General features: G+C 49.6%; 7 protein-coding genes across 7 annotated transcripts; 3 read left to right on the top strand and 4 right to left on the bottom strand.

Annotated features, from left to right (window-relative positions):
• Positions 1–170: 170 nt before the first annotated feature.
• Positions 171–2809, top strand: anxc4 (annexin ANXC4; the record flags this gene model as incomplete). Its single annotated transcript, XM_053099981.1, has 2 exons — positions 171–2432; positions 2498–2809. 2 exons carry the CDS (start codon positions 171–173, stop codon positions 2807–2809), a joined length of 2574 nt encoding a protein of 857 aa, XP_052956362.1.
• Positions 2810–5316: 2507 nt separating this feature from the next.
• gta1 (glutaminase GtaA) lies at positions 5317–7807 on the top strand (the record flags this gene model as incomplete). Its single annotated transcript, XM_053099980.1, has 8 exons — positions 5317–5510; positions 5578–5873; positions 5965–6404; positions 6462–7045; positions 7098–7300; positions 7349–7492; positions 7543–7678; positions 7729–7807. 8 exons carry the CDS (start codon positions 5317–5319, stop codon positions 7805–7807), a joined length of 2076 nt encoding a protein of 691 aa, XP_052956361.1.
• Positions 7808–8223: 416 nt separating this feature from the next.
• On the bottom strand, positions 8224–10118 carry cps1 (Gly-Xaa carboxypeptidase; the record flags this gene model as incomplete). The annotated part of the gene is made up of 3 exons (XM_053099979.1): positions 8224–8258; positions 8421–9730; positions 9790–10118. 3 exons carry the CDS (start codon positions 10116–10118, stop codon positions 8224–8226), a joined length of 1674 nt encoding a protein of 557 aa, XP_052956360.1.
• Positions 10119–12657: 2539 nt separating this feature from the next.
• On the bottom strand, positions 12658–14840 carry KD926_006954 (glutamate--tRNA ligase GUS1; the record flags this gene model as incomplete). The annotated part of the gene is made up of 2 exons (XM_053099978.1): positions 12658–14532; positions 14589–14840. 2 exons carry the CDS (start codon positions 14838–14840, stop codon positions 12658–12660), a joined length of 2127 nt encoding a protein of 708 aa, XP_052956359.1.
• A 1440-nt stretch (positions 14841–16280) lies between these two features.
• Positions 16281–17091, top strand: KD926_006953 (WSC domain-containing protein; the record flags this gene model as incomplete). The annotated part of the gene is made up of 2 exons (XM_053099977.1): positions 16281–16572; positions 16697–17091. 2 exons carry the CDS (start codon positions 16281–16283, stop codon positions 17089–17091), a joined length of 687 nt encoding a protein of 228 aa, XP_052956358.1.
• A 996-nt stretch (positions 17092–18087) lies between these two features.
• KD926_006952 (uncharacterized protein) lies at positions 18088–21327 on the bottom strand (the record flags this gene model as incomplete). Its single annotated transcript, XM_053099976.1, has 4 exons — positions 18088–18187; positions 18258–19307; positions 19359–20856; positions 21096–21327. 4 exons carry the CDS (start codon positions 21325–21327, stop codon positions 18088–18090), a joined length of 2880 nt encoding a protein of 959 aa, XP_052956357.1.
• Positions 21328–22769: 1442 nt separating this feature from the next.
• Positions 22770–23676, bottom strand: KD926_006951 (lytic polysaccharide monooxygenase auxiliary activity family 9 protein; the record flags this gene model as incomplete). The annotated part of the gene is made up of 3 exons (XM_053099974.1): positions 22770–22953; positions 23036–23279; positions 23349–23676. The coding sequence occupies 3 exons, from the start codon at positions 23674–23676 to the stop codon at positions 22770–22772; spliced, it is 756 nt and encodes a 251-aa protein (XP_052956356.1).
• Between the last annotated feature and the right edge of the window lie 1768 nt (positions 23677–25444).

The raw sequence follows: 25444 nt of genomic DNA, 5'->3' as shown, positions 1-25444 counted from the left end.
AAAATTTTGTTATTTACTTGCGACCGGCTCGCTTTTCGGATCGCAATTTTTATTCATCGCCCGTCCACCTTACCTCGTCATTTTCTACTATCGCAGGCTCGGTCGCTGTCTTTGGTCTCTAAGCAGCATCTAAAATACACTTGTTGTCTCGTTTGAGTTCATTGCCACCCATGTCACTCCAGGTCGGCGACCCACGGTCGCGCGGCCGTTCCACAGGCGGCCGCATCCGTGACCGTTCCCATTCTCGCGATAGTAGACTGCCCTCGCCAGGACCCGATACTACCAGATCCTCTTTTCTAAACCCAGACCTCGTGCGCGAACACCTGCGGACGCGCTCCAGGAGCCGAGGTCCGAGCACCAGTCGCGGCCATCGCAGCAGCTCTCGCTACCGACCTACGGGCTCGGACTCGGACCACGATGACCGAAGCTACATCCTGCGCCCCGAACGAAACCGCGACGACTATTATCTCTCCGATGCCGCGGAGAGTAGATCCGCGAAGCGCAGCAGCAAGTATACGCGATCGCCCAACCTTCGCCCCGTCCGTTACGATGACTCTTCGGATAAGTCTTTGGATTCGGAAGATGACGCCCTTGCCTATGGAGATATACCGGGGAGAACGGAGCGTGATTACTACGGGTATGGAGCGTCGCATCGTGCATCTTCGTCGCAAGTCGAGGCAGCGCAGATGTCCGGGGCGTTGAATGCGGATCGGCTCTTCAACAATGGCTCATCGCGCGCCGAGGAAGAGGTTCCGGGTAGTCATCCCAGCTATGCTCGGCCTGGGCCGTACAAGTATGCGGTGCCCTCCCAGTACGCGCAGGCGCAGCCGGCTTCGCAGTCGAACTGGGCGCCGATTCCAGAGTGCGAGCGACCGGGCTTTGTACCGCCGACGTCGCAGGCAGAACAAGCAATGCCCGGTGCCTTCCCCCCAGCGTCGACATATCCGGAGCTTTCTTCGCCCACCGTAGCGGCCGGGTTCCCGATGCCCCAGTATGCCAATCTCGAAGGACAGCAGTACGCAACGCGGGGTGGTCGCCCTCTTTCGGTATCTACCATCAACGCGTACACACCTTCATTGGCATCTCCGACCCATCAGCGCCATGCATCTGACACCTCTGTCCCGGGTTATGCCAAACCAACCCCTTACCAATATGCACAGGTCGACCCTAAGGTCAAGTATAGCTCCAAATCCTCGTCCAGTGCCGTGCCATATTCCACGCAGCCCCAATATCCCAAGGCTGAAAGTAGTCAAGCCCAATATTCAAATATCCGGTATTCTGCAACGCCTCAATTCTCCAAGGCCCAGACCAGCCGCCAGGATAACGAGCCCCAGTTCGTGGAGATCACCCCAGGAAGCAGGAAGGGGAACCGTCCGACAAGCCTTTCCGTCTCGTCGGCCAACAATCTCTCAGTTGCCGGTCCGGATCCAAATTTCCGACCGGTCAGTCCTCTACAGGAGCCGTACAAAGGCACATACCAGAGTATCTCTCCCATGCCGTCACCGATAGTCATTCCTTCTAAGCTAGACGAGGATATCTCTGACCTAGAGCCGCTGGATGGCGGTTCCGATACAAGTGGCCGGAGGAAGCATCGGAGGATGAAGTCCAAAGACGAGAGAGAGCAGAGAGATAAAACCACCGATCGCTCTAAAAGAGACAGTAGCCGCGTTCGACACGAGCGTCACGACTCGGATAGCCGACAGGCGCTTGTGTTGATCTCTCCATCTGCCAGTCGCAAGAAAGTTTCCTTCTATGACGTCGGTCCCGATGCGGTTGCCATGCAGGAAGCTCTTAATAGCCGCAGTATCGATAACAAGACGATCATCCGCGTCTTGCCTCATTTGACTAGCGAGGAAATGCTGGAACTTCGCAAAGAGTATAAGAACCACGTGAAGCTGCACGGCAAAGGAATCAACCTGGCCAAACACATTCGGCTGAAGCTGGGTAATAGCGCTTTTGGCAAAGTGTGTTACGCCACGGCGCTAGGCCGCTGGGAATCCGAGGCATTCTGGGCCAACTGCTATTACCAGTCCAGTACGTCGCGACGGGAGCTTCTGATCGAGTCGCTCTTTGGTCGCAGCAATAGTGAAATCCGAGAAATCAAGGAGTGTTTCCGTGACTCCCGCTATTCAGACAGCCTGGAGAAATGCATGAAGGCGGAACTGAAAGCGGATAAATTCCGTCTGGCGGTACTGCTGGCGCTCGAGGAGAACCGCCAGAGTGAGCGGGATCCTCTTAATATGGATCTTGTCCATCGCGACGTCGAGGAGCTCAACCGAGCTCTGCTTTCGCGGAGTGGTGGCGAGACCGCAATGATTTACATCATTGTCCGCCGAAGCGATTCGCATTTGCGGGAGGTCCTTCGTGCCTATGAGAAGGTTTATAATCGGAACTTTGCTCGGTCTATGATCTCTAAATCGCAAAATCTTGTGGTATGTTTTCTGCGAATTTTTTTTCTCTTCTATAAATGAGTGATCCCTTGACTAACAATCCCTAGGGCGAAACACTTGCCCACATTCTCAATGGAGTTATCAATCGGCCCATGCGTGATGCACTTCTGCTTCACCAAGCCCTGCGAGAGTCGCGCACTGGCAAAGAACGATCCGAACTATTGATCTCTCGACTGGTCCGATTTCACTGGGAACCGCGACATCTGGACCTGGTGAAGACCGAATTTCGCCGGCGGTATGGCGAACGATTGGAGGAGGCGATTGCAGAGGAGGTGCTACCGACCAGCGGCGGTACCGAATGGGGCGAGTTCTGCATTGAGTTGGCGCGTAGCTCGAAGACGCTTATGAAGAGGGCTTGATAAAACTATCGGGGATGGGTTGGGGCGGTATGTATGTGTACTGTACATGCATACCTGCTTCCCATTGGATAAGCTTTTATGATTCATGACTGTTTATGCATCTAGAGGAATGAATCGGAGTTGTTTGGACCGTGTATTTACTTTATCTTTGCCTTTTCTTTTCTCTCCTAATTTTTCTGGATCTAGCTTTCCGTTCGCTGGTTGGTGAAATGGCCCAGGAGTTGACATCGATTGATATCGTGGATTATTGTTTGATATCCGGGGATTACAAAAATATTTCGGGATTATAGGTAGTATCATGTGAGCATGCTTTACTTTTCTACTTTCCACTAATCTTATTTAACTAGTCGAAGACAGGAAGGAAGTAAATGGGGGCAGTGAGTTGTCGGGTTACATTTTTCTTGTCTTTCCTCTTTGCGGAGTGCAGAGTGCGAGGCGAGAACTTTATGCCGTGGGCTTCAGAACTTTCAATCTGTTCAATGACCCTTGCACACTATCAGAAGCCAGATCGATACCAACTGAGCCTACTCGCTTCTGAGGTCGTGGCCGAACTGTTTGTTAAGTCCGCAGAAGGCTCCTTGCTTCTCGATAACAATGACAACTGTACAGTGTACACTTCCCGGCACATGCAAGGGGAGGGATGCGATTTAGACAGGTTTGTGTCTGTTCTCTCCTGCACCAAAGATCCAGATAGGTAGGAATTCAAGAAAGTGTGTCTGTCCCAACATGCACCAAAGTCAAGAAAGAGAAAGAGGGATTTAAATTAGCGAAGTCACCTACATAGTCGGTCTCAGGCTATTGACAGCACATCCTGTCGGTGAACTTGAGCCAGCTCAACGAGGCATATATGCGAATACACAGCATAAAGTGCATTGGATACCGAGCTAAGGAGAATACTAACCGACGTGGTGACTTGGAAACCCACTGACCACCCTCCAGGAAACGTGAATTATGCGTGGAGAGAAAAGTAACTCGGAAGTCGGATCGGAACCTGGTACCTGCGTGGGAAATGTGATGATGGTTTTGTCCCTTGGCCCCTCTTTTCTTGTTTTTTGGTTGTTGTGGAACCGTGAGATTGATTGTCTTGGGTCGCGGGCCTGATTGGTCATAGGGGTTATTTTCTTTTCTTCTCTTCTTTGGAAGTCTCCTTATTCTTATTTTATTGGATCGATGGGTCGATGATCGGGTATGAAGGCAGGTATTAGGACTCCAACTCGTTTCCATGTCTCCGCTCATCGTCGTAGGTAAACTGCGATCTGTGGGAAAAAGTGGAGCGGATCGGACTTCTCCAACCTTCAGTGTTCAGCCTCCGCACTTTCCGTGGTGGTGATCATTTGGATTTGAAATCGATCATGCAGGTCGAATCGCACCCTGGTTCCTGAGGAGCTTGGGCTGGTCTGGTCACTGGTCATCGGTCACACCGCAGGAGTTCCTAGTCGAGAGGGTCGACGGAGTTCTGTGAAGGAGGATTTCCGTCTCACATGATGGTGTCACAGAGTGTGGTCATACCGAGGGGATTTGAGTTGACGTATCGTGGGTAGAGAAGAGAAGAAGGAAAAAAGAGGGGTCGAGATGATCAGGGAGATGCCTGGGGATGCCTAAAGTGCCTGAGGAAGCGATCTCGAGTCACCTGCCCGATTCGGCAGGTGCTCGTGGCTTCGCCTTTTCTTCTGCTCGGATTCATCTCTTTGCTCTTCATCATGACCGCTCTAATGCAGCATTTTACAAATCATCGTTTTGAAGTCCTTCGCTTTTCCCGGTTTTATTCCTTGTCGTCGCTCATTGTCATCCAATCGCCGCTCGTTTCTATTCCTACCTAATATCCTAGGCAGTCATCCGTGACTACGCAGTATAGACTAAGATTCCTTGGCTCTTTACCTCATATCTTAGGCGTTTCTTTTAAGCTCCAATAGTCGACAGAGGTGGATCAAGACGCAAAGTTCAATTACCACCCACACTACGCCCCGCGTCCCGCCCTGTTGATCCGATCATCCTTGGCGCCTTGACTATGTTTATCACGCTGCCGTGCTAGATGCCCTTCATGCTATGCTTTCCCTTGCATGGTAAATCATTCTCCCCCATTTCCTGGGTCAGATTATTTGGTATCGGCTCCTCGGGTATATGGCATATATCTTGCACGAGACCCTCCCCTCCTCTAGAGGCTGGTCGGTCAGACGACACTCGGAAGTTTTTCCATCATACATATTCTTGCATTTCTTGACTCGCTTCTAGATTTTAACTTGTCTCTTACTAAAGTTTTGTCAATCAGCTTTAGTCTCCCGGTCGAATTCTTCCCGGGCCCCTGGAATGCAGACTCGACCAACTATATAAGCGCTCGTGGCATTCCGATAAACATTCCGCGTCCCATTCCTGGTGTTTGACATCGCCAGCTCCTCTGCTTTATTTGTTTTTGTGCAGTGAAGAGAAAACAAACACTTGCCAATTATATAAAGTTTCATTTTTGAGGAAACAATGATTCTTGGTTGAGCGTCAGCCCCCAGTTCAACATGATCTTCCCGCTTCTTTGCATCTCGGCCGCATTCCTGGCTTCCGGGACAAATGCAGTGTCGACTTTCACTCCCGCTAGACCTCCCGCTATACCGCTGGCTGTGAAGTCCCCATACTTGAGCACCTGGCTGCCGACAGGGAAAGATGGTGGAAATGGAGGATACCTGGCGGGAGAATGGCCGACCTTTTGGGAGTGAGTGGCTCTGGTCTTGAAAAATCGTTGAAGGTGAGTATTGGCTAAAGAGCTAACTCCAATACAGAGGCCAGATCAATGGCTGGGCCGGTATGATCCGCGTCGATGGTCATGTTTACACTTGGATGGGAGGGATACCAGGAACGGCGATAGTCAACCAGACAGCCTATGAATACACGTCGACAAAGAGCATCTTCACCTTGTATGTCAATGACACGGTCCAAATGAATGTTACATTCTTATCACCAATCACGCCGGACGACCTGCGCAGACAATCACTCATATTCTCTTATCTTGATGTGGACATCGCTTCGCTTGACGGCAAGGACCATGACGTGCAGTTGTACGCGGATATCTCTGCAGGTATGTCTATTCGTGCCACCAGCCAGCATAGAGGGAGCCCCAAGTGCAATGTGAGAGTCAGTCTAGAAATCCGTGTCTGACTAGATTGTAGAATGGGTGTCAGGAGACCGCAACGCCATAGTGGAGTGGGACCACAGTGTCACCAAGAACGGTGTTTCTTATCATAAGATCAATCGCCAAACACAATTGCTATTCTCTGAGGTCAAGGATCAGGCTGAGTGGGGTGACTGGTACTGGGCCACAGACAGCGGAAATGGTCTTACTTATCAGTCTGGAGCCGATACTGCTGTTCGGGGCGCATTCACCAAGAATGGGAAGCTCGATAACTCAAAGGATACCAACTACCGTGCTATTTCGAATGACTGGCCGGTCTTCGGCTTTGCACGCGATTTCGGCTCGGTGAAATCGGCGGGTGCACTTTTTACCATTGGTTTGGCTCAGAAAGAAGCGATCCAGTACAGCGGTAGCTCGGATGGAACTATTGCAGAACCTTCACTATGGACAAGTTACTTTGACGACGGTCAAGCTGCGGTAAGTGCTACTATGGCATACTTGAATGAATGCCGGTCGCTCATCCAGATTGTGTAGCTTGAATTCTTCCACCATGACTTTGCGGAGTCGACTTCTCTCTCATCCGACCTGGATAAACGGATTGCGACAGACTCTTATGCTGCAGCTGGCCAGGACTACCTGACCATCACGTCTCTCAGTACCCGCCAGGCATTCGCTGCGACACAGCTATGTGGAACAACAGAGAATATGTACCTGTTTATGAAGGAGATATCTTCGAATGGCAACATGAACACAGTCGATGTCATCTTCCCGGCTCACCCTATCTTCCTATACACCAACCCGCAACTTTTGAGCCTGTTGGTGAAACCACTTTACGAGATTCAAGAACGTGGCAAATATCCTAACAGATACGCGATGCACGATATCGGAAGTCATTATCCTAATGCAACGGGCCACCCCGATGGTAATGATGAGCCAATGCCTCTGGAAGAATGCGGCAACATGGTGATAATGGCTCTGGCATATGCACTCAAGGCAGGGGATTCGCATTATCTGGATCTTCATTACAAATTCCTGAAGCAGTGGACAGGGTATCTGGTAGAAGATGCCATCTACCCGGCGAACCAGATATCTACTGATGACTTTGCTGGTCCTTTGGCGTAAGTTAATTTACCACTGTGGTACAGGGTACAGAGCTAACGCATTTTACAGAAACCAGACCAATTTGGCCTTGAAAGGAATCATTGGTATCCAAGCCATGGCTGTTATTGGAAACATGACCAACGATTCTGAAGTTGCTACCAATTACTCACGTATAGCCCATGATTATATCAACCGGTGGCAGACGCTGGGAATTGCCCACGATGCAAACCCACCACACACTACGTTGTCGTACGGATCAAATCAATCCCATGGTAAGTCTATACTTCTGGCACGAGATTTAGCATGTGCTGATTTAGCAGGACTTTTGTACAACCTCTACGCTGATCGAGAGCTTAAGTTGAATTTGGTTCCTCAGTCCGTGTATGACATGCAGAGCGAGTTCTATCCCACGGTACAAAACACATACGGAGTGCCACTTGATACGCGGCATGAATATACCAAGGGTATGCTGAATTCAAGAGTTTGTTTGGTGATTTGATGCTAACGTGGACAGGTGACTGGGAACTGTTTACAGCGGCCGTCGCCTCGAAAGACACAAGGGCCATGTTCATTCGGCGACTTGCGACGTGGATTAACGAGACTCCTACGAACCGTGCCCTTACCGATTTATATGATACAGACAGTGGAGAGTAAGTTGCTTCTATCTCCTTATTATTGAAACACCGAACTAACAAATCAGTTATCCTCCAATAATTTTCATTGCCCGTCCCGTCATGGGCGGTGCCTTTTCTTTAATCCTTCTTGACCAGGGCCTGTGATTTGAATGGCCGTCTTTTTGATTCAATTCTTTGCTGTAGATTAAAGCTGTGCAGGTCACCAGCAATAATCCATATTTGTTGCCTTATTGTTATCCATGGTCATTGTTTAGACCGGGACTTTTGTTGCGAACTACCCATTGGTTTATAGTGCATTCGCATTTAGCTTTTTTACCCCTTGCACTGAAGGAACTACGTGGTTTATTGACACGAGCTCCAAGCTTCACCCAGCAAGAGTAGATCGCATACTAAATGAAAGGTTTTCTTGACTTGTCAAAAAATGCATCGTCTATACTCAAATGACGCTTAATCATCTTTCCTACGTTCAATGCATCATCGCCATTCATCCCATAGTCTTCATGTACACTGTCTCGTATATATTGTGTCTGAGGTTCATAATGCGAATGTCCCCAGTCGATCTAGTTGGATCTAGAATCGAAAGAGCGAATAAGTTCTGTCAAGTATCGAGTCAGTTTTTCTGGTCTTCAAATTTCGCAAGTCCACGCAGATACGCATTAAAATTCAGATAACACCAAGAGAGAAATACAAAGAGAGACAGTGAGAACATCGATAGGGAAGGCAAAAACAAAGACAAGAAAGGAAAAGAGAGACATACCATAATAAAGCACCATTCCCTCCAAATGCACATCGATAGCAATCCGCTCATCCACCGTATGAATATTCAAGGACCGTTCAGCCCGTGATGGGCTCCACCGATAGATATTGCGCGACAGGGGCCAGTAGAATCGCGTATCCGTGTTCCCGGTCATGATGTCTCCGCTGACGACGACCTTCTTGCCCTTGAGGCTGGGTACGGACTCGAAGACGGAGCGAGTCACGCCGGCAAAGCGCGCCCAGACGGAGTCAGAGTCAGCGTTTGTCGGGCTGACGGGAGCCGGGGAGAGGGGTTTACTGGGGGTCGAGAGGGTGAGGTGGTTGAGGTAGGGGGCGGTGTTGTTGGCTTGGTCCTGGTCTTCGAAGGCGGACCAGGTAAGGTTATGTCTTTCGACGATGGGGCCGACGATGCGAATGGCGCGGTCGATCACGGTCTGAGGGGTTTCGTGCAAGGCGACACGGTAGTTGACGAGCGCGGAGATCGTCTCGGGCAGGGCGTTGGATTTCACGCCCCCGTTGAAAATGTCGGCCGCTTGGGAGGTTTGGAGCGTGAAGCGGACCTTGTCGCCGCGGGCGGCGGCGACTTTCTCGGCGAGGGTCGTGGAGTCGGAGGATTGGAGGGCGGAGGCGAGCCACGGTTCGACTTGCTCGGGGGAGTGGCGGACTTGACATTCGAGCTTCTTGCGCGTCGGGTGGTTTTCGTCTAGGGCGGGGATGAAGAGGTCTTGTCGTTCGAGCTCGTAGATGATCTCGGAGACGATCCCGATGCCTGTGTGTGCGGGGGGTACCGAGCTATGGCCGCCGGCGATGTGGAGGTCGAGAACGATGTCGAGGGCACCCTTTTCGCCGACGCCGGGGAGGGCGTAGACGACGCTATCGTCGTCGTCTGGATCGCCGATGATCTCGAGACCCATTCCGCCTTCGTCGAGGATGAATTCGAAGCTGTCGTGGCCGTATTTCTCCTCGAGGAATTTCGAGATGGAGCCGGCGCCGAGGAAGCCGTGGGATTCCTCGTCGAAACCGAAGGCGAAGACGACGCTGCGAGTGGGCTTCCAGTCTTGGGCTAGGAGGTCTTCGAGGACGGAGAGGAGGCCGATCAGAACGTTCTTGCAATCGCTGACACCGCGGCCCCAGATCCATTCGCCGTCGAAGTGACCCTCGAATGGAGGGTATGTCCAGTCGGCAGGGTCGTTGATAGGCACGACATCCTGGTGAGCCATGAATAGTAATGGCTTGAGGGAGGTGTCGGTGCCATTGACGGTGAAGACCAGGCCTAATCTGTTGATGTGGTCTACGCGAGCCTGGCGGTGGCTGTTTACTTCGTGTTAGATAGGTGGGTAGCTTGACTAGAGGGACAAGAGAAAGCATACGCCAAGGGGAAAAGCGATTGAAGGAGTTCCTGAAACTCCACAAATGGGGCGAATGCCGGATCATAGGGGTCCTTTGCGTGGTCGGTGACAGTGGTAGGGACCTGAACGGCTCTGGATAGACGATCGGCCTGACGCGATCGGAGACTATCATCCTGAACGTAGCGCAGAGGAGAAGCTAATCCATCATTAGGTGAGTTGATCTTTGAGGGCAGAGGGCAGAGCCCATTGTCTTGTTCTGTCCAAGAGGGGAGGAATTGCTGCAAAGGAATGCTCAGAGAAGAAGCCGAAGGTAGCAGGAATCCTGCAATGATGGGGGCAATTGGACGCATGACGGGTAGTCGATTTGAAAAAGCACACAAGAGAATGCAGATCTCGGAAAACAACCATTGCGAAATGAGCAAACGGTCCCAATTTATGTTGTCTGGTTATCAGCGGTGCGTTACTCCGCACGAGAAGCGGCCTCGCCAAAGGACATGATTTGACAAGTCGGCAAGGAAATGGTGCAATCGGAACCAAGGCGGATTGACCCGCAGACGCCATTGGATCGAACTGCCTGTCCAGGAAGGTGTCAAAGCCGATAACCTCACGAAGCTTATGTTAGTTAAAGCTGCCATTGCTTTTGGTTGGCATGTGGCATGGCATGGCAAAGCTGGGATGAACCATGGAGGATGAAAGACCGGCACTCCAGTCATAGTCGGGGTTCTTTGCGACGACCATGGATCGGCCCAGCGGCCGAAACACACTCCAGCATGAATTGGGGAGACGTTTCTTCCCTCGGAGATATTTCAGAATGGGCTGGCCAGCAATGCCAGCCAAAACTGAGTGTAACCAGCTGGAAGTATTTTCCAGATACCTCTAGGCGTGATTAGCTGGCACAGAACAAGAATTGCCACAGAGCCTCTATTGCTAGATGTTCTTCCTGCCGGGAAACTCGAAACATTGTGATCATCGGATGCTGACGTTTGGGTTTCAGTTCCGACTGAAGAGGTCATTTGATGTCTTGATGGGGTCCTGCAAGGAGGAGAAGCCGATGAAAGGGAGAGAAGCAAAAGGAGAGGATGGTCGCAAGAGGAAGAAAGAGGAGAAGCAGTCAGGTGCCGGTCCCGTGACAGCATCCTCATCTGTATGACTTCATTTGGCGTACCCTGCGAGTCTACAAAAGCTCTGATATATCCCACCATCTAGTTTTACTAAGTACATACGACCACAGGGTGTGGAGAACAGGGCTTCCCGTCCGCTCAGCCGTACTTAAACCACACGCCGGCAGGTTAGTAGTTGGGTGGGTGACCACCAGCGAATCCCTGCTGTTGTATGTTTTTGCTTTCTTTTCTTTTTGACTCGTCGGGTTTAGCGCCCTTGTTGCCCTACCTTCAGCCTTCCTACACCCTGAGTTCTCTGCCTGAAGGCTGTCTAAAACTCACCTACTTCCCCGCTTGCTGACGTGTCCCGTTGCAACGGATTAGCAATAGCCCGTAGCCATAGTTATTCTGCGGAAGGGTCAAGTTACCCTCGTATTGTGCGGTGACGGTGAATTACCTGAAGTGGGTTAGCGTGCCTAATGGGGAAGGTGCTTCACTACACAAATGGTCTATAGTTAACTAACGTAAGCGCGCCACTCACATAGACGTAACAAGCGCCGACGCACTATCCCTGCTTATCTCGTGTGTAGATCAGCAGAACTACTAACCATGGCCTATAGATCAAATCCCGATGCCTGTATTCTCGTTACTCGGCGCGTCGCCATCGATATAGACTGCCTGTTGAAACAATGATGGTATTAATTGTCTCCCAGTAACGCAGCTCGGATACCTGTGATTGGACCGTACGCTTGAGCCTGGGCTCAAGACCTGCTCACAGAACTCGCGTCTGAGGCTATGGATGTGCAATACTGAAGACAGAAAGTACATGGCGATCCTCAAGGAAATGGATATAAATATGGCTTCAAGCACCGGCCTTTGAGCTAGATAATCAAGCAGCTTTGAAACAAGACAGTAGGCAGGTATAGAGGTATTCTGGACGAGATCGTGTGGTTGACGCAGAGTATTAGCCCCAGAATCTCCTTGCAATCAATTGTTTTTCCACCTCTGCTCCTGTTTGACATAGTCTTGAGATCCATTCCAATTGCCTATCACGCCTTGAAGCCCTCAACAACATGCCTTACAATTCCACCAACAAGAAGAACTCTTCGGCGACTCCATTATCTCCCACCATATTGAAGGGCAGAAAGCCCACAGCGCCAGCGCAGCCCAGAAGTGGGACAAGTACCTCGCCAGTGGCAGCCAGAAGTAAGAAAAGACTTATATCTGAACATGAAAATGTTTAAGCAATGTGCCGAATAGCACTAACTTCTCACTATCAGGGACAAGAAAGACAGATACCGCGATATGGCGAAGAGCAGCGAGCACAAGAAGGCCAAGAAAACCTGGAAGGATTTCAGAGGATGATTCGTGGCGCTTTGCCCCAGATATCCCGTAAGGACATGTCGCTCGGAACAAGTTCTATCTTATACGGTCGATATCAAATCATCCTCTTTTGTCCGACGGAGACCTTTGGATTGAACGACAGCGGAGGGTGTTAGTTGGTGGCTGGTCTATCTCACTTGCCCTCGTGTACTTGTCATCTGTATTGTTTTCTTTATCACTGTTCCTGTTTCGTCGTCGTCGTCGCTCTTTTACTGTTATGAATTGTCGCGTTGCTTATTAGTTTGAATTTACTGAATTCCATGCGTTTCGCCGAAAATTGGTCGATTACACTTTCAAGATAATTTACGGACGGTCAGTCTTAGAATTGTCAATTTAGTTGGAGCTAAAGCTAAGATGAGGTCAAACAATGTTGGATTGAAGACGGTTATGCATTTGACATGTTGATTTAAGCAGCCTTTCCTGTTGGGATGCTGAACAGCACCGCAGGCTCGCCATCCTGGTATGCCCTGTCAACCCGGAAGAACCCAATACGGTCAAATTGAATGATATTATCTTGCGCAAGGCTCGTAACGTTGCAATCAGCCAAAGCTTCGGTCAAGAATTCGGTCTTGGGTGTCAGAAACGAAAAGAGATCATCTTCTTTCTCAAGTTTGTCCTTAGTGATCAGGTAGTCAAAATCGAAAAGACGGACAGGGATCATATTTGGTGTTTCTTTTGCCAGCCAAGTCACCTTCTTCTCTGTCTTTTTAAAGTCGCCTTCAAGGTGGAGCTGTAGTTCCAATTCAGAAATCATTCCAGATTCGTTCGCAGAGACCCGAGTGACGATCGCGTTGCCCCAGTTCATAAGGGTTATTTCCTCATTCGGTTTAAAAGATCTGGCATCCTCCTGGCTGAACAGAATCTCCCTAGAATAATATACCTTCTTCGTACCCAAGTCTGCATTCTTGTTGTGTTTTGGCTTATCGGCAGTACTGGTCTTATCGACACCATGAATGATTGCAGTGACGGCATTATCTTTTGGGACGGCGGTATATCGAGGCGCGACTGAATCGATATATTTCTTATTGGTGGCCCAGAACAACGACCAGTCAAAATTAATAATATTTTGACTAGGTCCTTGTCTCAAAATGAACTCTCGCAGTGCGGGCACTGTCATTCCTCTACGCCTTATACCACGAACGGTGGGCATTCGAGGGTCGTCCCAGCCCCAGACGACGTTATTGTCAACTAAGCCCGTAAGTTTTCGCTTCGAAAGTACCGTGCGAACGAAATTGAGACGGGAGAAATCCCAAATCTGAACAGAGCGAATTTCAAGAGCTTCCTGGATCCAGGAATATTGTGGGTTTCGATCACGATACTCATTAGTCCGGAGCGCGTGAGTAACACCCTCCAAAGAGTCAAGGAAAGGAGCACAGAAGTCATATGTTGGGTAGATCTTCCAAACTCCCCCTGTCCGATGATGAGACTGCAGGTTGCAGCGATAGATAACTGGATCACGTAGACATTTCACTGGGTCATCAACAGAGATCTTGGCGCGAATACACCATTCAAGACCGGTACCAGCTTTCATCCTTTCAAAGTAGGCAAGGCTATCCTCAACACTCAGGTCCCGATTCACACTAGGGACTCCGTTCCCCCGCTGATCTTTCATAATGTCCTTCGGCGTATTATCCGCATACGCCTTGCCTGACTGAATGAGTTTGATACAACCTTTATACATCTGTTCAAAGTAGTCGCTGGAATAGGAGATTCGATCAGGCTGAATTCCGAGCAATGACAGATCCTCTAAAATTGAGTCTTGAAACTCCTGAGACTCTTTTGAAGGATTAGTGTCATCAAAGCGACAGATAAGAACGCCTCGCGAATCAGGGCCGAGGTACTCGTGGGCGAAATAGTCGTTTAACAAAGCTGCCTTGGCGTGACCAATGTGAAGATACCCGGATGGTTCAGGGGGGAACCTCGTAACAATTCCATTCTCGGTATTTTTTAGGCCAATATTATAGTTTGCACCTGCGGCACTTGCTGCGGCTTTTTTCTGTCGTGCTGCAATGCTAAGCGCTGTAACAACACCGGTAACCCAAGGATTGGAGGCTTCGATGAAGTTGAACCAGCGATTGATGTTTCTATAGGTTTGACGAAGCTTTACGGTCACCTTGTTTCCACGGAGAGCACCCCAGACCATAATATCAGCTAAGGTCAATGAATAGCTAACAATGTAAGAACGCAGGCTGAGGTGCGATTCCAGTTCCTTGATAGGTCCGTCCAATGATTGGAAATCAGGAACTGCGAGGGCTACTGAGCGTTTCACCCATTCATCAACCTAGTAAATTATTTAAGATATATTGGAAGCTCACTGGAAGAGAATAGCTAACTGACCTCTCTTTGGCCTGATTTTTTCGGAAATTTAATCTGATCCATCAAGTATGGTACCACAGAGCCATCAACAATAAGGTCGCCATTACTAGTAGTAAGAATGACTTTCTCATTATTTTTGCCAAGAGAGTCCACCTCCTTGTACTCGATATTAATCGGGTTTTGAGGACTCTCTTGCACGATGTATGTTGACGCAAGAATGGTAGGAAGGACCAAGCCACTGTCGGCCTTGGAGGCAACTGTAAGGGCAGCCATGTAGATGAGACTTGGGGTGATTCGAATGCAGAGCGTCTAAGCTTGGATAGGTAGGACTCGTGCCTTGGAAACGATATATCACTATGTAGGGTTCGATGGCCGGTAATTTTGCCTTGGATAGAGAGACGCGGGGTAATAAGATAGACTCGAGGAGTCATTCAAGGCTCAATGTGCGGATCGACACCGGCACGGAGGGACATAATATCATGTGATACGACATCGAAATGCGTCATAGAGTGTGGTAGTTCGGAGGGCTTAGCAGGAAATGACTAAAGCGCTGAATTACGTGATCTCCACCGATTCAATGTCCCTCAGATGGGGTGCCGTTACTAAAAAGTTGGTGGTCCTTACCAATTCCCAGTAACTAATTAACTATCCAGGTGCTTTATTAGTTAAGCAATCCAATGCCCCGGCATTCTAATACTCAGATACTTTAATACTTCGATATTTGCACTCTTATCCCACTACAATGCTCCTTAGCGCAAGGCTATGAAGCCAATATTTCACACGGCAAATTATCCAAGTCAAAATTGTTATAATGACTGTATGTGATGCGATTGCCTGCATCTAGTAGACTAAACGAAGTTGCTTCTGTTCATGTATATTTCCTGTGTTTCAAGATTCGGAGTACAAGTAATCTTATCCGTTCCTTCATGACTTCATTCTGTCCCTTTTTTCCCTTCTCGCCATTTGAACTCAACTCCCATTGATTGATGTCTTGATCGCCACGCGATCATCGCTCATTGAGCCTTGCCCAAGGAACCGCCGCCTGTCAAAACCAAGCATTGAATGGTTCCTGGCCCACTACCCCAAATAGCCATCGATAGTCCTCGCGTGGTGGTCTCAGAAAGCAATAGTGCGCCGATCATTGACATCATCGGAGCGATGACCTTCCGGAAGAATTGAAATTGTTTTCGCCAGCCAAAATCGAAAGTTCTCCCGAAAGGGGACGCTGATGATGAAACGCCACCTCGATCCAGCAAGGGATCACCCGAAACACCTTCGACGTGGATCCGTCGATCGTCCAACGAACCATTCGGGAATCTGGAGAATACAAATATGTTTCTGAACCTTGTGTCTCGCTCGCTCTGGTTCGTTTAGCTGCCCCTGCAACAAATTTCCCGATCAACATTCTGTCACCGTTTTAACGCTGCTGATTTTTGCGTCCGGTCCGGTCCCAAGGGGTTGGTTCTTCTAGCTTCTCAACAAGGCTTTGCCAGGTACTGCCTCCATTTCATGGGGGCTAGCTCTTGGGGGCAGAATATACCTACTCGTCTTATTTAACTAGGGCTCACCCTGTCTTGCCCGGGCCCCTCACCTCTACGCTCTAACTTGTGAGACTGCTGCTCAACTTTCGTCGCTCTTTTTTTTTCAAACTTGAAACACTTTCTCGAACATCAATCGTGTCCTTCCACACTCTTTGCATATCAACCTTCCAAAATGTCACGGAAGATCTTCGGCCTAGGCCTGTTCTCGTTTCTGGCCTTGTCGCCTTCCCTCGTTTCGGCGTTACAAAGTGAATGTTACAGCAACATCGGTGATCTGAAAATTCACATGGGCTCGACCTATCAATCATGGGGAATGTGTCAATCGCACTGCGAGAAATACGACTACAGCGTATACGGCGTGAAAGCCAAACAATGTTGGTGCGGCGACAAACTACCCCCTACCAGCGCAAAAGTCCCCAAGAAAGAGTGCAACGAGGCATGTCCTGGATATCCAAGTGACAACTGTAAGCCTTACTTTTGGCCCCATCTCCCCTATCAGCCTTGAGCCACGCGACCAGCGAGGAAAAAAAAAAAAAAAAAAAAAAAAAAAAAAACAAAAACATGACACTTCGCTAACCCAAACCCTAGGTGGAGGTGATGACGTCTGGACTATCCTATACGACTCGTCAAGCAACCCCGAACACTCCAAAGCCCAATCCTCATCATCCGAACCGAAGTCCTCGACTACCGAACCCAAGGCCACTCTGAGCGTGAACCCCAACCTCGTGGCCACCGGCGCAGCCACCCAAACCAGCATCCCCAACAGCATCCTGACCGCGCCCACGACGGCGCCCAAGAACGCTGACGTTGCAGAACCGTCCGCGCTCGCCGCGACGCAGGCATCTTCATCGTCCTCGTCAGCCTCGTCTAGCGCGGACCCCGAGAGTTCGTCTAACGGCGCTGCGGTTCCCGCTAGCCCGGCTTCTGTTGGGTCGGTTGTGGGGGCGATTCTTCTACCATTGGTGCTAGGGTCTGCCTTTTAATTAACTATGGAGATCCGCTGAGGCCCGGTAGTTGGATTTGCTTTTTTTTTTTTTTCTCTCTCTCACTATCGCTCAGCCTGAACTGGACTACTACTTTTGTCTTCTGATAGGATAGGTAACTAGTCTGACAATGGTCTGACGATGTTTGACGAACCGGACGGTCTGCGCAGTAATGTTGACTAGTTGGTGGATTTTTGTTGGTGTGTGCGTGTGCCTGACCGACCAACTCTTCGTTTGATTCTTCTTTTCTTTCCCCTTCTTCGTCACTCATTCACCCAATTTTTTTTTTATCGACAAATTTTTTTATTTTACCCATGTACAATATTTATGTCTGTGGCTTGGAAATACGATCCAAGACCTTCCATGCATTGGCGTGTTCCGGTATTTGGGGTCTGAACTTCTGAAGGTGCACGATGAACACCTAATTGGGCCCTCCCCCTGCTAATGATTCACTTTTTTGTGTTCCTTTCAATCCTTTGCCATGACTTCTGGAGTTGGGTTGGGTTGGATGGGGGCTTGCTTGGAATTGCTGGTTTGATTTCAAGTTTTTGAATGGATGGATGGCTTGGATGAACTTGTTGTGTACTGTACTTCACTTTCGCTTTTTGGTGTTTGGTTTGGAGATACCCACGATATACACTCGCTTTTACTTATAGATTAAACCAATTTCAAAAGGAAATTGAAACCGAAATCATACAATTAACCAAAATTGAGTTCCATCTAGGAGGATATAAGAACCATGGACTTCGTGATCGTTGAAGACACTTCAAGGCAGAAGGCAGAAAAAAAAAGCAAATGGAAAACAAAACAAGTAAAAGAAAAATTTCAACGCTTTCCAACAGAGCAACTCAGGGGTATCAAGGCAACAAGGAATCATGCTATAGTCAATAGTCACGCTGAAATGCTGACGTTAGGACCGATCGATCCGAAGGTTAAATAAATAAAAAGCAAGTAAGTTGGGTAGCATCCGTCGATACTCCGCATGGGGGCGATCGGTTAGTTGTCCGGAACGATAATGCCCATGTTTTCGAGCCTAGCCTTGTCCTTTTGTTTCATAGTTACTTTTTCCAAGTTCTTTGGGAGGGGTTGTCGAGCCCTGGGATATTGTCAGTTATACCACAGATGATAGGACAGAAGAAGAAAGAAAAGAAGAGGAGAGAACTCACCGGAGATATTTGATCTTCAAGTTCCGCGCCCGATCCTTCAGCTGAACCTGGTTTCGGCCCTCGATTATCTTCTCGCCTGGTTTCTCGGGCTGCGCCTCGTTTTCTTGTTCTATCAATGCCCACTTACAGTCGTGGTCCGAGATGAGGCGGAGCAACCGTTCGTCTTCGGCCGGTTGCCAGCGCGAGCGCACATGTGACTGATTGGTAGAGGAGGGCTGTGAAGAGCGATACGGAATGGTTGGCGACCCTCGTCTGGCCTCTTGGTTTTCCCCTGGCATCTCAGACGCGGCTCGCGTATTGTCATCTGTCGTGGTTCTCTGACGCTTGTTCGTGGGCTGTGCTGGCTTTTCTGCGCGTTTGCGAGAGATATCAACCGTGCGTGCGTCCCTCACGAAGTCATTCCCACTTTCTTCATTTCCCTCCAGATCGTCCGACTCTTCGCGTCGTCGCTTGTTGGATGGTTGAGGCGCAGGTTGTGCTCTTTGGGCGCTGCGTGCGCTTACTCCGTGGCTAATTGGCGAGACTCGGTGGGCGTTCTCCTGATGATCGATAAAAGTCGCCCGAGGATGTTTATCCTTTGTTGCCTGGGAACTAGAAGCGACGTGTTTTTGGGTCGCTTGCCATAACTCCTGATCGGAAGGAAGAGTTGAGGATGGATTCACAGGGATGCTTGCTATAGAGTCCGTCCGTTGACGCCCTGGCCCGTGGCTGATCCTATTCCCGACAGGAGGACTGTGGGATCGCTCAATCTGAATTCTCGAGTTATCTCCATCGAGAGTGAAACCAGTATCATTGATTGTCAGCGATTCCCCGTCTTGGGGCACGAAAAGAGGACTGTCCATATGGGGGTCTGGCATATCGGCAGGCTCCACTGGCGGTGCAGGTACTACTGGACCTGCAGTTCTAGATTGGGAGGCGGCGGGCAACGCGTTGCTTTGATCTTCGGATACGAGAGTGTCACCTTCGGCCTGTGGTGAAGGTTGCACGAAGTCAGACCGCCGCCTCTGTCTTTGCATTATGCGGTCGATGGAGGACGCATTCAGAAAAGAGCTTCGAATTGTTAGCAGACACGCTCGGATGGGGGTAAGGTTTAGCACGCACGGTTTTGATTTACGCCGCTCTCGGTTTTCAGGAGCAGTCCTTGGCTCTTTCTCAGTGCTAGGTTCTTTCTCATGGCTAGGCTCTTTCTCATTGCTTGAGGGTTTCGGAGCACCATCATGGATGGGAGCTTCCTCGGTCGGCGATCCTTGATCATTCGATGTTTCCGGGTCATCAGGTCCGGGTTGAACGTCCGATGTTCTCGATGGCATGGGGGGCTTTGTGAAAAGCGGCCCTTGCATGCCCGAACCGCCAGGGGGTGCCAATTCTCGTAGAGTGCTTGATATTCTTAATCTAGTTGGAGTTGCCGCAAAAGGCGAGCCTCGAGCAGCCATTCTTCTTTGATTTTCAGCAGCAACAGAAGAGGGTCTCGCGCTTGCTCTTCCTGCAGGACTCAGCGTTGCTTCGGAGCGAGGAGCTACACTGCCCATCTTGGATCCCGTTTTGGGAGTCGCAAAATACTCATCCTTCAGGTCGTCCGCCTGCCGCTGTCTGTTCAGTTGTTTGTCAATCTCATCGTTGCGTTTGCGAAGCCATTGGGCAGCTTTCAAGGCGAATCTTGACCATCGGAATGCGCTCTTCAACTCATCCAGCCCGTCCGATATCACGACTCGCATTTCGTTGAAACGATCATAAGCAGCGTCTCTATAGCGCGAAGGAAGATATCCGTCTGCACCACCAAGGTTGTCCAAGCTGAAGCCTCGGAGTGGCGCCTCGCTGCTATCGTAAACGTCTTCGTCAATTTCATCCACGAAGAATGCCGATTTAAGAATGGCATCAGGATCAAAACCAGGGTCATTCTGTTGGTCCTCCATTGATGCAATCAGATACTGCGTCCTGATTTCCAAAGCAAGATTGAAAGTGTCTTTCCCAAGGGAGCTTTCACCCACTGTCGTTCGCTGACCGTCATGAACAACGTTGTTCATAAAGACAGACGGAAACACGCCTTCAACATGTTGAATGGCCTGTCTTGGAGCGTCTGTCTCAGCTCGGGCCAGGAGCACCTCGATGGCAAACCGCGCGCAGTTTGCCTTTTGCACACTGAGATCAGGGGTCCAATCATTGGCGAGTCCATCGCGCTTATTTTCCAAGGCCGAATAGATCGCCTCGCTGACCGTTTCGGTGTCTATATATGAGTGGCTACCAAAGTAGCTGGCTTCGGTCTCAAACTTAGACTTTGAGCGCGAAAGACGCCTGCTCTGCGTGTTCTTGGGATCCGCCAGCTTCGCTGCTAGATTGACGATGCTGACCGGGTCCGTAGATGCAGGAACAAGCAGTTTCAAGACGTCTCGCGCGGTACGTTCCAGGTCCGGCAGAGACTCGAGCATCATCTCGGGATCAAGGTTAGTGTCCGGCTCCGAAGGGAGAATGGTGGTGCCGGAGATGTTGGCAGCATCTTCGGGCGAGTCCAGCGCAGCATGACTTTCGCGACGAGTACCACTCTTGCGAGGCGATTTGGCTGGCGATCTGATGGGAGATTCTTCCACAACAGCATCGAGACCTAGGTATTGTGGCTGTTTAGAAGCTGTTTGTTTGTAGATTTGCGGTGTGGATACACCAGGTGGACGGACCGATCAAGAAAGGCACAAGCAAGGTAAAAAGCGGGAAAATACAAGCCAGGAGAAATTCATGAGATGGAAAAGTAAACAATGTTCAAGTGTGCACCCGTAGGAAGCAAAAGCTCTCGGATGCGACCGTAAACAATGAGGGGAACAAGTGGAACCAAGCAACCAAACTTACCCTTTCCGCTTCTGCCCATGTTTTGTTTCCATCTCGGACCATTCAACGAGGGCCGACCGGTGCCCAGGCCATTCTCCAGGTCCGAGTTATCAGGATCACGGCTCTGGCTCCTGGTAACGCGTCTACGAGGTGGACTCAGTGCAGCTGCCTTTGGGTTGGAGACGCCTTTTATTGATTTCAGCGTAGACTCGTAAGGCCTCGTCGAGCCAGAGCGCGACCGAGAGCGAGCCATCACGCAAGGCGGTCAGTGGGGGGCTGGGGGACCGTCAAGTGAAGTGGAAATGTAGTAGAGATGGTCTCCCCGGTGCAGAAATCGATGGAAATGTGATGATTATGATCCGGTTTGATGGGGAAAGGCCGGCGATAGACGACGAAGCCCCTGAACGAAGGGCTGACGGAGGAGCGAAAGAAGTTTCGTGGCGGTTGGACTGACCGCTGCCTTGAGATAGGGTATCTGCTTATGTAAGCTACGTTCATGCCTGAGGCATAAATACCCTATACTAAACCCTACGGAAACCCTGATTAACGGACCACTTGACTTTCGGTACTCTGACAGTCTGACTTGCAATCCTCTGCATCCTGGTACTCTGCATTTTGATGCCACCGACTAGTGAATGCACAATTGGCTGCCATAAATTATTGGTCGATGATTCCACATCTATAATTGATAAGCAATGGGTAATTACTAATTAGTCTGCAACGCCCCATGAGCCAAAAGCATGTTACTTCCTGAGCCAAGGACTTCCTGATACGGACTTGACTTCCCGATACGGACTTCCGATACGAACTTCCTGATATGGAGGACCCTCCGGTAGTGTGACGGTCTACAAAGGAGCTTAGTAAAAGACAAGTTTGTTTATGACTCGTAGTCAAGGAAATTTCCCATGGAGAGGAAAGGCTATCTAGGAGCGAGGATCTAGGGCCTCTATGTACTGCCTGAGGCTCCGCCTCAGGCAGGAATGCATCCAGGAAGGTTTCTCCATACCGGGAAGTTCCCTGATTTCAGGCGGTAACAGGTAGTACATAAAGGATAGATCCTCCCTCATAGATAGCCTTTCTTCTCCATGGGAAAATTCCTTGACTACGAGTCATAAACAAACTTGTCTTTTACTAGGCTCCTTTGTAGACCGTCACAAAGCATTCCAGCACTTAACCCGCCATACACGATGCTATACAAACTCTAGGGGAGGCCACCCGCTGTATCGCTGCACGACCACCATCCAGCTTCCAATAAGTACGATAGATCCCTATACTGACACTAGATTACCGAACAACAAATTTGAGAAATCTACCGCTGTCTATCGCTGGTTATCTTTTTCTTTACAACAACCAAAGAAAAAAAAGATGGAAGAGATAAAAACTTTCACAATCTCATTGGCTCAACATACAACCCGACTAATACCGCAATCAACTACACGATAGACTGATAGTTATAGGAAAATCGACTTCTGATGGCAGGGAGATGGCAGGGAGCCGACTAAGCTTTCTTATTCATCGAACACCCTCACGGACGCTACAGCCTATCTGCCTATGAGTGATCTAGGGGAAAAAAGACACTCTGTACAGTACATCGACGTCGCGATTTACCCTTCGCGGACGTTTAATAGGCTTGGCAGAACGATGCGACACAGCGAGCGAAAGACAGAGACTTTCTCCGAGAGTGTACTGGACAGTTCAGTTGCCCCAGACAACATCACCGATAGGGGTATCCTTGATATAAGACTTGATGTCATCGGCAGAGTTCATCCAAAGGTTGGCACCGTTGAAAAGCTTCATATTCTGGTTGTAGAGGCCAGGAATCTGATAGGTGGTGCTCGGAGAACCAGAGCCGGAACCGGAGACCTTGACTTGAGCGCAGCTGGAGTGAAAGTTGATCAAGTTAGCTTGCGTGTCCGTAGTGCATGGAATCAGGTTAGCGGACTGGAAAATCCACAACTGACCTGTAGAAGAACTCGGCCTCATTTTCCTGAGCACCATGGAGACCCACGTGCTCGGCGCGGACGAGGTACTCGCCGGCCGGGGTGTCCGCAGGGATCTCAAACTCGAACTGCGAGTCGCCGTAGGTGCACCAGGCATCGGTGGTGAGGTCGCCACTCTCCTTGCACAGAGTCTGCTCCCAGACCTTGAACCATTCGCCATCGCCCTCGTACTCCTTGACGTTACCGGAGGGTGCCTTGGACATGTCTAGATGAGGGAGATTAACCTATTAGTATATGGAATTTCATAGAGGCCGTACGTAGCAGGTGGACATACAAACTTGACCAGGACCAGGGTGGGCGATAGAGCCATCGTAGAACAGCTTCATGCCAATGGTGTCGCCAGCAGCGACCTCCGCGACCTCGGTCTTGCCGGCATTGCTGAACGAGCCCAAGTTGCAGCGGAAGTCGTTGTCGTTGGGGGTGAGATTGTCAAAGGTTTTGGAGAACTTGGTCGGCATGTAGTTTTCGGCACGAGTCGTCTGGCGAATGTATTGCCAGTCATCGGACGCCACGCCATCCAAGACCAGCTTGCTGAAAATGTAGTGGGCCGAGGCAGACTGAGCCAGGGTAGCGGCAATCGCAACAAGAGCAGATTGCTTCATCTTGACTTAATGAATGAATCAGGCAAAAAAGAAAAAGTACTCAGAGAAGGAGGGATGATAGAAAGAACGGTGAAGGTCTACACCAGGTAGAGCTCAAATAAGACAGCAAAAGAGTGTAAGTGGAATGATGAATGGAAAAAAAAATCACCACCACTAGAGTAGCTGACACTTTTAGATGTCCATCTTGTACCCAGACTCCCGGGTGTATTCCTGAGGCCCACAAGTCCATCTACCTGAGGCAAGATAGCCGCTGGGCGACAAATGATACTTTGCAACATTGAAGGTTTCATAATACTGACATGCTTTCTATACAGGGAACGGACTTCTGCGTCTTACAGGATCCACTAGAAAGGGAATTAACAGGGTCTGCTAGTGTGCTATACTAGAGTTGTTAGTCTTACTAGCTCTCGGCGCGTAGCATCGTTGCTCCTGAGGGACTTGCTCATATTGGAAAGTGATCAGTGGATCACGCCGCTATAGTGCTACTCTGACAATGCAAGTACAGCCTGACAGATCAGGTGTAAGGTGTATTGAGAGTCGTGTTCAAAATGATGGGCAACTTTCCAAAATGCCTAGATTTAACCTACATAGAGTACAAGAAGTTGGGACGGCCTGGTTGGATAGCTGACCTCTGATCGAGTGAAAGCACCATGGGGCCTGTCACGCCAAGTTACCACAAGCGGAGCCGGGGTATAATGCCTCGTTTCCTGCCACGGCGCTGCCGTTCGTAGAAAAGACTAAGACGTCTTGTAAAGCTAAACCATTTAGAAGACGCGGAAGTCTAAGTTGCGGCCCAGCCCCGTAACATCAGGAGGGTCTTTGCTTAAAATTGTCTGCCAAGAGAGAAGAAATCCATTAAAAGAGACAAATTGGACTGGATGTTACGCTGCACGTTAGAGAATGTCTCAGGGGCTGTTCACCGAGAGTCACAATCGTCAATGCCAGTGGGAAAAAGCTGTGTCGGACGGGTTCTTCAGGATGACCATCTTGGACAATTTGATCGGGGTTTAATAAGAAATCTTGCCACTTTGAATAGATTATAGTAATTTTATTGATTTGAGATCTATTTTTAGTTTCTTGAAGGATAATATGCCTGAGCTATCTGGAACAGTAATGAATCAACATGATGTAGTCTGCGGAGAAAGGAACGAACGAATCGAGACCGTACCAGAACTAGGTAAGTAAATTCCCATGAAACCAGCTCGGCCACTTTAGATTAGCGATCATTTGGGCATGTATTGACAAAACAAAATTTTTTTTGGTGAAGGATTCTTCGGAACCTACCGCCGTGGAAGCTCTCAGTCCACGGAAGAGACAGTCCGCGGAGCAGTCAAATGAACTATGCTCCACTCCTTGGGTCCCTGTCGAGGGTCCAGCATTTCAGCCCTACTGAAGTGTTCCTCTGTAATAAAAACTGACATGCTATTAGCTAATTAGGCCGATAGAGTTGTAGGTTATAATCGAGAATCGGCAAAAAGAGGCCGTCCCATCTGCCGAGAGATCGGCGTCTGACCCAGTCTGTCATATCGCCATCAATGCGAGTCTTCGTTAGGATAATGGAAAATTGACATTGCTCTACAGTACCCAGTCCACTAGGATGCTGTTCCTCCATATCAACTCGTAGCAGCGTTGACCGTTCGAATATGAGAGTGTGTTCTAGCAATATTATACCTGATGGGGAGGTCTTTCCTTCAAAGTCATCGCTATACAAGCTGATAGTTCGCTCAATGCCTAGTTATTTAGCACACACGCAAGTAAGTATCGGATG

Source organism: Aspergillus affinis (genome assembly GCF_023601865.1).
Source record: "Aspergillus affinis strain CMG 70 chromosome Unknown NODE_39_length_258944_cov_87_149177, whole genome shotgun sequence".
NCBI lineage: Eukaryota > Fungi > Ascomycota > Eurotiomycetes > Eurotiales > Aspergillaceae > Aspergillus > Aspergillus affinis.
The sequence above is the reverse complement of the archived record's forward strand: the minus strand, read 5'-3'. Positions and strand labels throughout refer to the sequence as shown.